At 41.1% G+C, this 16851-nt stretch overlaps 1 protein-coding gene across 1 annotated transcript; it reads left to right on the top strand.

Annotated features, from left to right (window-relative positions):
- The first annotated feature begins 522 nt into the window (after positions 1–522).
- On the top strand, positions 523–12496 carry LOC111955327 (CAAX prenyl protease 2-like). The gene is made up of 8 exons (XM_023975536.2): positions 523–786; positions 7378–7480; positions 8029–8112; positions 8197–8275; positions 8374–8541; positions 10698–10769; positions 10922–10984; positions 12180–12496. Exons 1-8 carry the CDS (start codon positions 617–619, stop codon positions 12407–12409), a joined length of 969 nt encoding a protein of 322 aa, XP_023831304.1. The 5' UTR covers positions 523–616; the 3' UTR covers positions 12410–12496.
- The last annotated feature ends 4355 nt before the right edge of the window (positions 12497–16851 follow it).

Raw genomic sequence — 16851 nt, forward strand, 5'->3', positions numbered from 1 at the left:
TGGCAGTGTGTAGATTAGTCTGTGTGAAAGACAAGTTTATTTTTTCTTCCAGAAACCTCACTGCTCTATATTCTAGGGAGATATGATAAGTGGCTGTAAATTTGAAGAATGAGCAAGCTGTTGACTTGCTGAGAAACATATGCTACCTTTCCCCAAGGCAAAAAAGGTAATTTCCTGCTACTTATGGGTAAATATGTAAATTATATTAATAATAATGTATACTTTAAAAAAAAAGTAGGCCTAGAATAAAATTAAGAACATTTGCATGTAGAGTTATGATTTTCGTTAGCTTAATAAAACGTGAAAAAAATGAATAAAATGCTCTAATACAAACATTCCTTAATGTTTTTTTGTTAATTGACTGTCATTACGCTCCTATTATACAGTCCTAATAATCCACTGACATTCGAATGTGTCACGGGAAGGCGTGCGTCTGACGCCACATGATGACGTMAAATTACAGCGCCCAGGATATGTTATGTGAGCGAGCAAGAACTGACATTTTTCTCAGCTCGTGTTTATGAATATTTTTTCACGAATTAAGGTGGTCAAAGAATTATCACACCACGGCARAATATCTTTGTTCAAACACAACCATTGACTCTGTACCCTCGCCATGGTAGAGGATGACGATTTAACGCCAAATCTTATGTCAAACCAAATGTGGAGCAGCAATGGCGAGTTTGTCCCTCCTGACGGAATATGCTGGGTGTCTGTTCTGTCATGTTTGCTGCTTGCCTGCTCCTACGTTGGGAGCTTATACGTGTGGAGAAGTGATTTGCCAAGGTAAGCCTCGTATTTCTTTGCTTTCTTGATTCGTAGAAGATTCTAAAGACATACGGAAGTGGTAGTTGGRCAGCTTGTRGGCAGATAACAACCTAGRATGGCTTTCGTGCYGGGTAATTCCATGGTAACGGAATTACGCCGAATCTCCGTTGTTTCACTTAAATGTATGTCAAACCAAAAACATCGATTTCAAAGTTGAAKAAGCCATACTACGCTGAACAATTTACATAGTAATTTCAACAAAAAAGCCCAAAGGCCAGCAGATGGCGTTATTGAGTCGTTTACATATAATTAGTGGATTTTCTAAAGCATACTGGAAATTAAACTATTTTCTTTTAAATAATTCGTCATTTAGTTACAGTCTAAAGCACTTATCAGAGAGACCTGCCTCGATTCTGCTCTTTCTTCTGCTAACAAATGGGAAATGATTAAATTCAGAATTGCCATCACTACTGGTAAAATGCCTTCACTACTCGTAAAATGCTAGCTCAGAAAAGATTATCCAAGCAGATGGATATTATTGTTGATATTAACAGGCTGAGCAATAAACTTGATTTAAATGAAAATGAAAAAGCAGAGCTTGCTAAATGCCAATGTGATCTTGATGACATATATAACAATAAGGCACAGAGTGCGGGGTGGCAGGTAACCTAGTGGTTAGAGCGTTGGGCCAGTAACCGAAAGGTTGCTAGATCGAATCCCCGAGATGACAAGGTAAAGATATGTTGTTCTGCCCCTGAACAAGGCAGTTAACCCACTGTTCKTAGGCCATCATTGTAAATAAGAATTTGTTCTTAACTGACTTGCCTTGTTAAATAAAGTTTAAAAAAAGGGTGCCTTGATTTGTTCAAAGGCCAAATGGATTGAAAAAGGTGAACCCCCCCCAATTTATTTCTTTAATTTGGAGAAGAGTAGGCAGACTAGGAATAGTATTACATCCATTTATGTAAATGACACTATATCTGATTATCTTGAAGTGATTAATAAGAAAATACTCTTTCTACAGTTCACTACATCAATCTCATCTTTCAGAAGGCGACTTGGATTCATTTTTTGATTCAGTTAATAACTCTGGCCTATAGAAGAAAGGTTTAAGAAACTTGTGATTCTGATATAGATATTACGGAGTTGGACCAAGCCATTAAAAACATGCCTATAGGTAAATCTCTTGGKCCGGATGGTCTGACTCCTGAATTCTATTGACATTTTTGGCCTGATATTAGAGAGCTATTTTTTTCTGTCTACAAAGAGGGTATTGCTAATGCTATCTTACCTCCTTCTTTGAGACAGGGACTAATAGTTCTTATACCCAAACCAAAGAAGGACTCTGTTWACCTGGACAATTGGAGACCAATCACGTTGTTGGCAACTGACTATAAGTTACCCATGTCTATGTCAATAGGCTGAAAAAAGGCCTTAATTATATAATTAGTGAAACTCAATCAGCCTTCATTAAAGGAAGGAGTATCCATAACCATATACGATTGGTTTTAGATATTTTAGATTACTGCGAGTTCATAGAAGATGATGGCTTTATTTTGTTTTTAGATTTTTTTAAAGGCTTTTGTGACACTTTAGAACACAACTTTTTATTTAGAACTCTCTCTACTATTGGGTTTGGAGAATTTCTGTAAAGTGATGATGTATAATGATATTAGCATTTCGGTGGCTATGAGTAATGGCACATCCAATCGTTTCTCTATTGCTAGAGGATTTAGACAGGMTTGACCAATCTCCCCTCTTTTATTTATTTTAGCCACATATTTACTAGCTGTATTMCTTAACAAATCTGAGATTTTAAAAGGGATCTGTATTTTTGGCAAAGATATAAATATCAGTCAATTTGCAGATGATACTGCCCTTTTCCAAAAGGATAGAGCGGCTATTCCCTTGGCTATTGACAGCATCAAGAAATGTTCTATGGCCTCTGGGTTGACTCTCAACCTTAACAAATGTGATCTCATGCCAATTCATTGCTGTGACTCCATCGACATTGCCTGCATAGCTTTAAAAGGAAGTTAAATATTTAGGAATTGTTATCACTAAAAACGTTTCAGATAGAGAATCTTTAAACATCGATAATAGGATTAATTCCATGAGAGTTTAATTAAGTCAGTGGCAGCAACGTGATARGTCAATTTTGGGTCCTATTCTTTTGTCCAAGACAGATGGTTTATCTAGAATCATTTACCCAAGTCAGTCCCTTTTTCTTCTAGTAAAATAAAACATGTAAATTCTGTTATATTTAGATTTGTTTGGAGGAATAAAACACATTATATTCGGAAATCACTATTAGTGAAAGACTATGATCGGGGATGTTTACTGGCTATTGATTTTGAGTCGTTAGTGGGTGCTTTTAGAATGAAATGGTTGAAATGATGTCTGTCTAATCCTACCTATACGTGGTATCATATCCTTAACAGTCTMTTTAATAAACTTGGTGGACTTGAAATCCTAATGAAATGTGATTMTGACCCTCCAAAATTACCTGTGAAATTGTCTGTTTCACCAGCAAATGTTAGTTTTCTGGAAAATGATATTCAAGCACAATTTTACCCCCCACAAAACATTGATTTGAAATAATATAGTTATTAAAATTAATAGGAAATCCATTTTCAAAGTCCTTTGGTTTGACAWGGGTATTCATTTTGTATCTGATTTGGAAGACAAGTTTTTGTTGTTTGATGAGTTCATTGGTAAATTTCAGGTTAATATTACTCAGAGAGAATATATGAAGTTTTGCAAAGCAATTCCACTTCCTTGGACTTATTAAGAACATTTTGTTATATTATGAGGTTGTTCTCTCTTTTCCAAGTTTACWAATTAATGACTTGAATCTTTTGGATAAAAAAATGCAACAATAAGTTGATACAATTGGCAGTTAATGAAGTCAATTTTGGTGATTATAATTCAATATATTGCTATGGATGTGACAAACCCATGCTATGGTCAAAAGCGACTACCTTTTACCTTACTTGTCCAGTTATCCCAAAAGTTAAAGAAACTCATTTTATGTTTTCTTCCATCTACCCTGTTAATGATTTCTTGCACAAAAGATTCAATTTTGACCAAATGCCTTTTGTTCCTCTGATCCAGAATCTATATAGCATTTATTTTTTTCATGCCGCCATTCTAGTAAACTATGGATTGAAATTAGGGATGCATGATATATCAGTGAACATATAAAAAAAAGGCAAACTCTGCTTCATCATTCATTGAATCAGATGGCTCATTCATCACAAAACCCATATGTTTTGTTCTCATGTTRTGAGCAAAGAACTTAAACGTTAGCTTTTTTACATGGCACATATTGCACTTTTACTTCTCCAACATTGTGTTTTTGCATTATTTAAACCAAATTGAACATGTTTCATTATTTATTTGAGACTAAATAGATTTTATTTATGTATTATATTAAGTTAAAATAAAAGTGTTCATTCAGTATTGTTGTAATTGTCATTATTACAAATATATATATATATATCAAAATCGGCAGATTAATCGGTATCTGCTTTTTTTGGTCCTCCAATTATCGGTATCAGCGTTGAAAAATCATAATCGGTCGACCTCTAATATTGACTGACCTTCATGTCTTAAAGTAATGATGGACTGTCGTTTCTCTTTGCTTATTTGAGCTGTTCTTGCCATAATATGGACTTGGTCTTTTACCAAATAGGGCTATCTTCTGTATACCACCCCTACCTTGTCACAACACAACTGATTGGCTCAAATGCATTAAGAAGGAAATAAATTCCACAAATTAACTTTGAACAAGGCACACCTGTTAATTGAAATACATTCCAGGTGACTACCTCATGAAGCTGTCTGAGAGAATGCCAAGCGGTCCTTGTACCTAGCATCGAGCATGGTGGTGACACAGTAAAGAGGCTCAGAGAGAATGCCACCGAATCGCTTGTTCAGTACTCTTGTAGAGTACTTTTGCAAGTTTTAACTCCACGGTATGTGTGGGCAGTTTTGTTGAGCAGGCGTTTCAATGCCATGACAGAGGGTATCACGTCTGCTGCAYACGCWGTTGATTAGCTTATTTCTCSAGTCAGTTGTTCGAATGGAGCTAGGAGTGTTCATGTTTCCAAGTATCAAACGTTCTCAAATGCCATTGAAATGGCTGCAGCGGTATGAGAACCAGCACATTCTTGAGCATGCGGCTTTCCTCAGTAGGAAATCCTCGTCGACCCACTGTGCTGTCAGACTCTGCATGCTCATGGGGTTGACATCGCTGGTCCACATGTCAGTCGTGAAGCTAATAGCTGTGACGCCCATAGCAAGTAGCTCATGGATGTGTGTTTCAGCAATATTGTGTATCTCCAGTAGAGCAATCTGAAAAATAGCGCCTACTTGGTAGTGTGTACTGGGGCTCGAGGTGTTCGACCAGTCGGCAAATACCAACATCATCCACGACAGAGAACGGTTGATTGTCAAGGTAAATTAATTCCATTATCTTGCCGTTAATGGATTTCGCCTTTTGAGTTGTCTCGCTGAAATTTTCTTACGCTTTCAAATGACTGTTGGAAGTGTGCGCTTAGTATTTTTCTACTTTTGTTCTGTGTAGCGCTGTACTTTTCATGCCGTCATTACGCCATCTACCTACCTTATATAGGTATGCACGTCAGCTTTGACATCGATTTTTCACATCGCCGTTAAACTAGACATTGTGCCGATGTTAGCATTTTTAGCTAATATCGTCCGATTCCGATATGCTTACCGATATATCGAGCTTCCCTAGTGCCTAGTGTTCCATTATTAAAGATTAGCAAGGCAGGCCCTGTTGTGTGGTCAGGTGCCACAAAGAAGGACTTGGGAAAATTACAACTGGCCCAGGACAGCATGGCTGGCTCTTAAATGTACATGTACAGCTAACATTAATCATATGCATGTCAATCCATCATGGTTCAATGTAGAGGAGAGATTCACTAGCACACAGTGTGAATACCCATGCATATGCCACAACACATGCCACCAGAGGTCTCTTCACAGTCACCAAGTCCAGAACAGACGCGCACAGTACCTCATAGAACCATGACTACATGATGCAAGCAGTAGAATCAGATTTTTTTTTTAACAGATAAAAATACACCTTATGGAACAGCGAGGACTGTGAGAAATCACACACACAGGTACATACGAACACACTATACACACATGTACACTTGGATAGTGTGTAGTAGAACACTAGTGGGRACACACTTATTGTATTGTGAAATCTGTTGTAAAATGTATTTTAATGTTTAAAAGTTGTAATATAATGTGTATTACTGCCTTCATTTTTGCTGAACCCAAGAAAGAYTAGCTGCTGCCTTGGCAGGAACTACTGGGGATCCATAATAAATACAAATGGTGAGAAGGCAGAATAAAGCGGGGAAAATATGCATACTTTCTTTATMAAACAACATTTTCCACCACCATGCTAGAATAGCTAATGCTAGTCCCAGATGTTGCGTATCGCGTTCAGCCAATCAGGTTGCAGCCACTATTTATTTTGAAACTATCAGACTAGGGGTGGAAGCTTACTCATTATGTAAACCGTTTAAGAACCAAACAGAGCAAACGAAACTGGGAGGGACCTTCCTGAATTTGTACAATAGAAACTGCTATGTTCATTTTCTGTTTAGAGTGAACAGTGGTGTATCTGTACTTTACTATTTATATATATATTTTTAACTTTTACTCCACTACATTCCTAAAGAAAATATGTAATTTTTACTCCCATACATTTTCCCTGAGACCCAAAAGTACTAGTTACATTTAGAATGGTCAAGCAGGACAGCAATATGGTCCAATTCACCCACCTATCAATATAGAGCGTTGTCATTCCTACTGCCTCTGATCTGGTGGTCTCACTAAACACAAATAATGCGTTTGTAAATTAAGTCTGAGTGTTGGAGTTTGCCCGTCTRTCCGTAAAATAAATTTTAAAAACAAGAAGATTGTTCTATCTGGTTTGCTGAATAAAAGGAATTTGATGTATAGCATTTACTTATACTTGATACTTTTACCAAAGTATGGCAATTTTGTACTTTTTCTATCACTGTACTTAAGTACATTTAAAACCAGATACTTTTACTCAAGTAAACTTTCACTTGAGTCATTTTCTATTAAAGATTAATTGAAAGGCTAAAACAAACCATGACATCTTCTAATATTTAAACCCGGTCTACACCTGTTGTATTCAGCACATTTGACAAATAAAATGTGGTTTGATATGTATTTAAAGGTGCAATATGCAGAAATCTCTCCGCCATTTCCTGGTTGCTAAATTCAAGTAGTTCAACCTAAATGTCAGTTTGTGTCAAAACAAGCAAGTATAGTGTAGAMAATCATTTGTACCTTCTAAACCACTGTGAACTATATTTTCCTTAACCAAAAAAGTAGTATTTTCAGTTGTTTGAAGCTGGTGTACAAAACCCAAAGTAGAAGACGCCAAAACTAAACTTAAGAACGGGAAGCATAGAAATAGAACACATAGAACAGATCTATCACTTTTTTGACTGGTTTTCAATGAGAATAACAGTGTTGCATACATTCCCTTTGGACAGTAACATGAAATGACTCAATATCTCCACCTGCCCCCAGGGACCACCCGGCCGTTATCAAGAGGCGCTTCACCAGTGTCCTGATCGTGTCTGCCTTGTCGCCTGTCTTCGTGTGGACATGGAAGGTGTACACTGGTGTGATGGTGAGTCTCTACGCCGCGCTGTCTCAGCTATAGGCCGACTGCTATAGGCCGACTGCTATAGGACGACTGCTATAGGCCGACTGCTAATAGGCCGACTGCTAATAGGCCGACTGCTATAGGCCGACTGCTAATAGATGACAAGCTCATGATTGGAAATGACAGCTGAGTTTGTGTTGATGCTTTCAAGTGCCTTTGAATAGCAGTCTGCTGTAGTTTTATATGGGGAAACAATGGGTTATATTAGCTTAGTGCATCACATTAACCTAATGTATTAGAAAAGGTAGAGCAGCTTACTCCAATACAGTACAGCTACACCGTAGCCAGCTTTCCAAGAAACCTCTTGCCCCCCTGGCCTATAATGGACTTGATACATTGTATTCCATTATCTGGGCACAGATGCATGACACAACCAGTTCCTTTAAGGCTGGGGCACAGGATAACAACTGATTACAGCCTATTTCCTGGTCTGTTCATGGAGTGTTATGTTATGCTATACACATGAAAACATTTCCATGAATTCCATCACTACTTCTCTTGTTCCCCTATAGCCCGGCCCGTCGTTGCTGGCTCTGATGGGCATTCGCTTCGAGGGCCTCATCCCAGCCATCATACTGCCTCTACTGCTCACAATGGTAACAGACACACCAGACTGTTGTAGATATACTTTTGGTATTGTCTGACCTACAGTAGTTAACCTCTGACCTTTGCTCTGGTAGGTTCTGTTTCTTGGCCCTCTCATCCAACTGGCTATGGACTGCCCCTGGGGCTTCATGGATGGCATACGAGTGGCCCTTGGTGAGAGACTGTCTAGAGATGATTATTCACACAATATGGTTATTACTGCGTTATCCTGGAGACCATCTCTCTCTCTCCCCCTCCCCCCACTCCAACAGACCCATGGTTCTGGGCTCTGTGCCTCAGGGACATGCGCTGGCTGAGGAACCAGGTGGTGGCCCCTCTGACTGAGGAGCTGGTGTTCAGGGCTTGTATGCTGCCCATGCTGGTACCCTGCGCCAGCCCCTCCACTGCCATGTTGACCTGTCCCCTTTTCTTCGGAGTAGGTAAGTCCCATCAACACACAGCACCGCGGGATCGGCTAGATCTGGTTTGCATTTAGAAAAATCTGTTTGCCTCAACCCCAACGGCATTGAACAAATAATGTATTGGATTTAGCAGCATTTCATTCCATTAAATTATAGCAACCCCTTTAATGTATGTGTCATGTCAGTTAATGTCTGTGCGAGTCAATACGAACACCATCTGCCATTTTGACCGACATAAATATTGATGCAAAAGCTGTGCTGCACACCAGGGGTGCTACAGTTGCAGCCAACACACACAGTGCCTTCGGAAACTATTCAGACCCCTTAGCTTTTTCCAATTTTGTTATCTTACAGCCTTATTCTTAAATGGATTAAATAAATACAAATCTCAGCAATCTATACACAATACCCCATAATGACAAAGCTAAACAGGTTTTTAGAAATGTTTGCTCATTTATTACAAACAAAAAAGCCATACCTTATTTTACATAAGTATTCAGACCTTTTGCTATGAGACTCGATATTGAGTCTGAGTGCATTGTCTTTCACTTATCATCCTGAGATGTTTCTACAACTTGATTGGAGTCCACCTTGGTAAATTCAATTGATTGACAATGATTGGAAAGGCACACACCTGTCTATAAACAAGATTTTCTGTCTGATGAAACCAGATGAACTCTTTGCCTGAATGTCAAGATCACAGTCTGGAGGAAACCTGGCACCTCCCTATAGTGAAGCATCGGTGTGGCAGAATCATACTCGTGGAGATATTTTTCAGTGACAACTGGGAGACTAGTCAGGATTGAGGCAAAGATGAAGGGAGTAAAGTACAGAGAGATCTTGATGAAAACCTGCTCATAGCACTCAGGACCTCAGACTGGGTCGAAGGTTCACTTTCCACAGGACAACATGGGAGTGGCTTTTGGACAAGTCTATGAATGCTCTTGAGGTCCCAGGCAGAGCCCGGACTTCAACCTGATCGAACATCTCTGGAGAGACCTAAACTAGCTGTGCAGCAACACTCCCCATCCAACTGACAAGTTGAGAGGATCTGCAGAAGAAGTGAGAAACGTACAATACAGTGTGGCAACTTTGTAGCGCATACCCAAGAAGACTCGAGGCTGTCATACACATGGCCAAGGTGCTCAACAAGTACTGAGTAAAGGTCTGCTGAATACTTTATGTTAAATGTTGTATTTCACAATTTTTATTTTCGTGATACACAATAAGCGAAAAAAACCAAAAATGTTTACTTTTCATTATGATGCTATTGTTGCGTGGAGGGAAAAAACAAATGTAATGAATTTTAGAATAAGGCTGTAACCTAACAAAATGTGGGAAAAGTCCAGGGGTGTGAACACTTTCCGAAGGCKCTGTAGTTTTGTGTGTCTTTACTCTTGACTAATACTTTTCATGCAAATGGAACACCTGGCATATCAACGCAAAGCGAGAGAGAGAAGCACTCTGCTTTTCTCTACTAGTTTTTGGCCTTCGCTAAACTCATTTAGGTGCTTTGAGCATCTGGACATAAATCCAATCTATTATTATTATTATTAATGTTACAATTATGATTATTGATATTATGAATATTATTCATATTATTGTTGTTATTCATATGTTTATTAGTATTCATAGTATTATTCTTCATATTATTATTAGTATTCATAGTATTATTCTTCATATTATTATTAGTATTCATATTAGAATTATTCATCAAATTATTATTCATTCATAGTATTATTATTCATATTCTTAATATTATTCATATTCATATTATTATTATTCATATAATTATTGTTTTGATTCATATTATTCATATTACAGAAAGGCAGTAGGCTTAAACCTCTATTGACCTGATATGTTCTTAATAATATAGGAGAAAACGAGACGATTTTCAGTCAGACCAACTGTCCTCACACAACTGCCGCTGGAAAGCAATGTTTTTTTCTGGCACTAAAAAATTATTCAAACGAGTTTTAGCTAGATGATTTTTTTTAAAATAATGAACCCGTAGCTCTCACCAGTACTGCAAAAATGATCCATGTGAAAGTGGTAAACGTGGRAAACAAAATGTAAATGGAGAATACATTTGGATGATGACATCATTTAAAAAGAACTCTGTCCATGATGTCGTATTTTTTGGGCCGGAAACTCTAAAGATGTTGTCTTCACAGCTCACTTTCATCATGTGATCGAACTGCTGCGATTCAGACAGGGCAGTGTGTCTGGGATCTTTCTCGCTGCAGGTAAGGACCAACCGATTAGCTTCAGCTTTTCTACTTTGTCTCCCATGTGGTAGATGGCTCCTGTAGCCTAGCTATGTGTTCTTCGTTTCCACTGACGGTTAAATAGACTGTATATGATTATTAATGGTTTGTGTTAATGTTTTGTGTTGCAGTGTTCCAGTTCTCCTACACCGCTGTCTTTGGAGCTTACACTGCCTTCATATTCATCAGAACAGGTGGGTACTAGCTACACTACAGACCTACATGAGGTCTGTCTGGGTCTTTGGGTACTAGCTAGGTCTGGGTCTGGGTACTAGCTAAGGTCTGTCTGGGTACTAGCTGTCTTGTTTGGGTACTAGCTAGGTCTGTCTGGGTACTAGCTAGGTCTGTCTGACTAGCTAGGTCTGTCTGGGTACTTCAGCTAGGTCTGTTGTGGCTGCTAGGGTCGTCTGGGTACTAGCTAGGTCTGTCTGGGTACTAGCTAGGTCTGTCTGGGTACAGCTAGGTCTGTCTGGGTCTGGGTACTAGCTAGGTCTGTCTGGGTACTAGCTAGCGTCTGTCTGGGTACTAGCTAGGTCTGTCTGGGTACTAGCTAGGTCTGTCTGGTTACTACTATAGGTCTGTCTGGGTACTAGCTAGGTCTGTCTGGGTACTAGCTAGGTGCTGTCTGGGTACTAGCTAGGTCTGTCTGGTACTAGCTAGGTCTGTCTGCGGACTAGCTAGGTCTGTCTGGGTACTATGCTAGGTCTGTCTGTGGTCAGTGTCTGGGTACTAGCTAGTGGTCTGGGTACTAGCTAGGTTTCTGGGTACTAGCTAGGTCTGTCTGGTATGCTGTCTGTGGTCTGTGTCCGGTACTAGCTAGGTGCTGTCTGGGGTCTGTGGTACTACTAGCTGTCTGGGTCTGTGGGTACAGCTAGGTCTGTCTGGGTGCTAGCTAGGTCTGTCTGGGGTACTAGGCTAGGTCTGTCTGGGTACTAGCTAGGTCTGTCTGGGTACTAGCTAGTCTGTCTGGGTACTAGCTGTCTGCTGGGTACTAGCTAGGTCTGTCTGGGTACTAGCTAGGTCTGTCTGGGTACTAGCTAGGTCTGTCTGGGACTAGCTAGGCTCTGTCTGCTGGTACTAGCTATCTGTCTGTGGGTACTAGCTAGGTCTGTCTGGGTACTAGCTAGGTCTGTCTGTGGGTACTAGCTAGGTCTGTCTGTGGGTACTAGCTAGGTCTGTCTGGGTACTAGCTAGGTCTGTCTGTGGGCACTAGCTAGGTCTGTCTGGGTACTAGCTAGGTCTGTCTGTGGGCACTAGCTAGGTCTGTCTGGGCCTTTTTGTGGTCAGATTGGTAGTTGTGTGTGTGTGCAACCATTTTGTCACCTTGAATATTTCTATCTACCTAATATTGGTTAATATTTCTAGCTACTCTTTTCTCTCTGTCCTCAGGTCACCTGGTGGGACCGGTGCTGTGCCACTCTTTCTGTAATCACATGGGCTTCCCTGCCCTGAGCACGGCCCTGGAGCACCACCACCGCTTCACCATCCTCTCCTGCTACCTGCTGGGMGTCCTCCTCTTCCTCCTCCTCCTCTTCCCCCTCACAGACCCCCTCTACTACGGCCTGCCCACCCCCGTCTGCACCCTGGCCTCTGTCCCCAGCTCCCTATGCATCTCCTGATCCCACGCCCACCCACCACACACACCCCTCTGTACTTGATGGACCGGTTTGCTGATTCTACCACCCATCAGCAGCCAAAAGGAGCACTAGGGGTGTTTTAGCTCTTCGGTCATGCCTGCTTGGATGGGCTCTCTCTGGGGGGAGGTGGGAAGTGTTAAGGCTGTGTCAGGTATCAGTACTATRGGCTGTCTCTACTATGTATGCTGCTAGGGGCAACAGGGTAACTTAGACAGCCATTCCCTATGTTCAGGTTACATTGGCGCTCAGTCAGTCAGTTAGCCAGTCAGTCAATATGTGGTCTGTAGTGTAGACTCAACAAAGGAACCGTATCTGGCCAAGACGTGAGGCGCTGTAGTAGTAAGACATTTTGYTGGTCAATAACATCAGTGTTTTCATCTGTTCTAGATGCTGAATAAGAGTTATTTATTTACACATCTGCATGTTTCTATACTGTAGTGTTTTATTGGTGGGGGATAGGTGGGTTGTTACAGCTGGACTGGAGTTGTCCAGGATAGTTTATCCACGGTTCTCAGTCTTCCTCTCAGGCTTTTAAGACACCAGACGATTGGTGTTTGGCYAGATCACAAAGTGTACAGTCTTTACCCAGCCCTGAATCCAGTCATTCACTCTAGTTGTCGCTCATTCCAAGCATCCATTCCAAGTCATGCTGATAGAAGCCTATAATCACCAAGCTAACATTACCATTCTTAGGGCCAGGAGTTTTTCCCTGACTATGTGAACCTGATCAGGAAAAACTCTGGGCCCCTACCATTCGCTGCACAGTTTGACCTTTTACAAGGGTTATCCATGTRCGTGGCTCTTTGTTCTAGAACTGCTTTTTTATTTGAGCGATTTGAAMGGGGAAGTACCTTAAGGTGGGGTGGGATGACGGACACTTAACCCCCTTAAGGGTCTTGAACCCTTGTAAGACTCAGGTGTACTGTAGTCGTATGTAGGTTTGAATGCTWTCTAACCACTACTTTGCATGCTGCTATATGTTACAATATGGATGTCAGACAAGATGACAGGTCTATATTCTTCTACAGATGGACACACACACACACCAAGCTACAGTGCAATTGGAAAGTATTCAGACCCCTTGACTTTTCCCACGTTTTGTTACGTTACAGCCTTATTCTAAAATGTATTAAATCTTTTTTTATTTTTTTTATCAATCTACATATAATACCTCATAATGACAGAAAATATATATATATTTTTTTAATTTTACACATTAATTACACATAAAAAAAAACGATACCTTATTTACATAAGTATTCAGACCTTTTGCTATGAGACTCGAAATTSATCTCAGGTGCATCCTGTTTCCATTGATCATCCTAGATGTTTCTACAACTTGATTGGAGTCCACCTGTGGTAAATTCAATTGATTGGACATGATTTGGAAAGGCACACACCTGTCTATATAAGGTCCCACAGTTGACAGTGCATGTCAGAGCAAAAACAAAGCCATGAGGTTGAAGGAATTGTCCGTAGAGCTCCGAGACAGGATTGTGTTGAGGCACAGATTCCTGTGGCATTGAAGGTCCTTAAGAATACATTGGCCTCCAATTTTGGAACCACCAAGACTCTTCCTAGAGCTGGGCAATTGGGGAGAAGGGCCTTGGTCAGGGCGGTGACCCAAGAACCTGATGGTCACTCTGACATAGTTCCTCTGTGGAGAAGGGAGAAACTTCCAGAGGACAACCATCTCTACAGCACTCTACCAATCAGGCCTTTATGGTAGAGTGGCCAGATGGAAGCCACTCCTCAGTAAAACGCACATGGGACCGCCCGCTTGGAGTTTGCCAAAGGGCTCATAAAGGACTCTCAGACCATGAGAAACAAGATTCTCTCGTCCAATGAAACCAAGATTGAACTCTTTGTCCTGAATGCCAAGCYTTACGCCCGGAGGAAACCTGGCACCATCCCTACGGTGAAGCAMGGTGGTGGTGGCGGCAGCATGCTGTGGGGATGTTTTTCAGTGGCAGAGACAGGGAGACTAGTCAGGATCCAGGCAAAGATGAACAGAGCAAAGTACAGAGAGATCCTTGATGAAAACCTGCTCAGGACCTCAGACTGGCGCGAAGGTTTACCTTCCAACAGCACAATGATCCTAAACACAGAGCCAAGACAACGCAGGAGTGGCTTTGGGACAAGTCTCTGGCACAGCCAGAGCCCAGACTAGAACCCGAACAAACATCTCTGGAGAGACCTGAAAATAGCTGTGCAGCGATGCTCCCCATCCAACCTGGCGGAGTCTGAGAGGATCTGCAGAGAAGAATGGGAGAAACTCCCCAAATACAGGTGTGCCAAGCTTGTAGCGTCATAGCCAAGACTCGAGACTGTAATCACTGCCAAAGTTACTTCAACAAAGTACTGAGTAAAGGGTCTGAATACTTTTTTTTATTTTTAAAACAATTTATTTGACAAGAAAAGTGTACTTGTTTTTGCTTTGTCATTATTGGTTATTGTGTGTAGATTGATGGGGGGGGGGGGGACTATTTAATCCGTTTTAGAATAAGTCTGTAATGTAACAAAATGTGGGAAAAGTTGAGGGGTCTTACTACTTTTCCAAATGCACTGTATTACCCAAAAGAAGGTAACACAGACAGTGTTACATCGCAATGCTAACTCACTCACTCACCGCAAATGATACTTTGCGCTGTTTGTGAAAATACATGTTATTTACTTGACCAGGCTTTGACCATTGTAGTCCATTGCACTATATAGACAGGGTGTAGTTTAGATTCAGGGTGGGTTGTTGATTTCTATAGGGAATTGTAATMGCACCTGGTGTAATACTATATAACAGTTCCACCTGACTAGAACAGAAGTGTGGTGTGGGTCATGAACCAGCAGATTGAATCACACTGAATGTATTGCAACGGGATGTRGAGGCAGATGAAGTCACTGGTCCGATTATAAACGGACTTCACTGTGTAAATTGGAACCATATCTCTGGAGAGTCCCATGCAGGAGACGCTAACGTTCACTGACAAAGATAAATCTGTGAAGCTATCTACCACAGCAGTGAGGACTGTACTGTATAAGCTATGAATGAGTTACATTATGGTTCTTTAGCAATAACCTAGTCGATGGAAAATGACCAAAATCAGGGAATTATCTGAAATGGGTGTGTATGTGAATTGAAAAAGCTAAGAAAGACCATTCTTGTTGCTTAGAGGTGCTTGGAGATTTCAGAATAATGACCAGACATAATTTTGAATTGATAGTTTATGTTTGGGCCAACCTCAGARGAGCCATGTATCTCCTAGTTGAAGGTTCAATAGACATCCTCTTGAATAAACCTGCKTGGTGCGTCCAGACCATCTGTAATGACCTGAAATGTACGTCAGAGGGCGCAAGAGTACCATGTCTGGGCGTACTGCCGTSGTAATGTGAAGCACAGGAACCTGGGACTTTCACACAGGCTGTTCATTGGGTTTCTCTTGACGGGTAGTCATCCGTCACTTGAAAAAACTATCTGTTTTTATTCCGTTTTTTTCCTCCCACAAGCCTTGATCCAATAGACAGGACGGATATAGGCTTAGAGAAGAGAAAGTGGGTTTGGACCTAACAACTTAGTGATACAGATCGGCTAGCTACCTTCGCTCTGTTGAGTAATCTCTCAGCTCAATTAAACAAAGACTGTAGGATCTAGCCTCCCTTTTTGGAGTCAAACTCTAAACATCTCCCTCTCACAAAATGCATGTGAATGTTTTGAGGCACTGGCCTAAGACGTCATTTTGGGAGTCCAACCAATAACTTCAGTAGAGTCAGAGATGACCGGTGTTTCCCCCTACAGAGATGACCGGTGTTTCCCCCTACAGAGATGACCGTTGATTCCCCCTACAGAGATGACCGTTGATTCCCCCTACAGAGCGGTATGACCGTTCGTTGTCCCCCTACAGAGATGACCGTTGATTCCCCCTACAGAGATGACCGGTGTTTCCCCTACAGAGATGACCGTTGATTCCCCCTACAGAGATGACCGTGATTCCCCCTACAGAGATGACCGTTGTTTCCCCCTACAGAATGACCATGATTCCCCTACAGAGATGACCGTTGTCCCCCTACAGAGATGACCGTTGATGTCCCCCTACAGAGATGACCGTTGATTCCCCTACAGAGATGACCGTTGATCCCCCTACAGAGATGGACGTTGATTCCCCCTACAGAGATGACCGTTGATTCCCCCTACAGAGATGACCGTTGATTCCCCCTACAGAGATGACCGTTGATTCCCCCTACAGAGACAAACAATCTGGTTCAGATAGCGGCTAGATTGACTTTGTTGTCGAAATTTACACATACAAATTTATACATGACGAGGCTGTGTCAAATTCTTATTAGGTAGGCTCAGGAGACCGTACATCTACAGATGAATATTGTCAGGAGATGGCACATCTACAGACTAGAGAGAGCTGTTTCATCAATTC

Source organism: Salvelinus sp. IW2-2015, linkage group LG3 (assembly GCF_002910315.2).
Source record: "Salvelinus sp. IW2-2015 linkage group LG3, ASM291031v2, whole genome shotgun sequence".
In the NCBI taxonomy this organism is placed as follows: Eukaryota; Metazoa; Chordata; class Actinopteri; order Salmoniformes; family Salmonidae; genus Salvelinus; species Salvelinus sp. IW2-2015.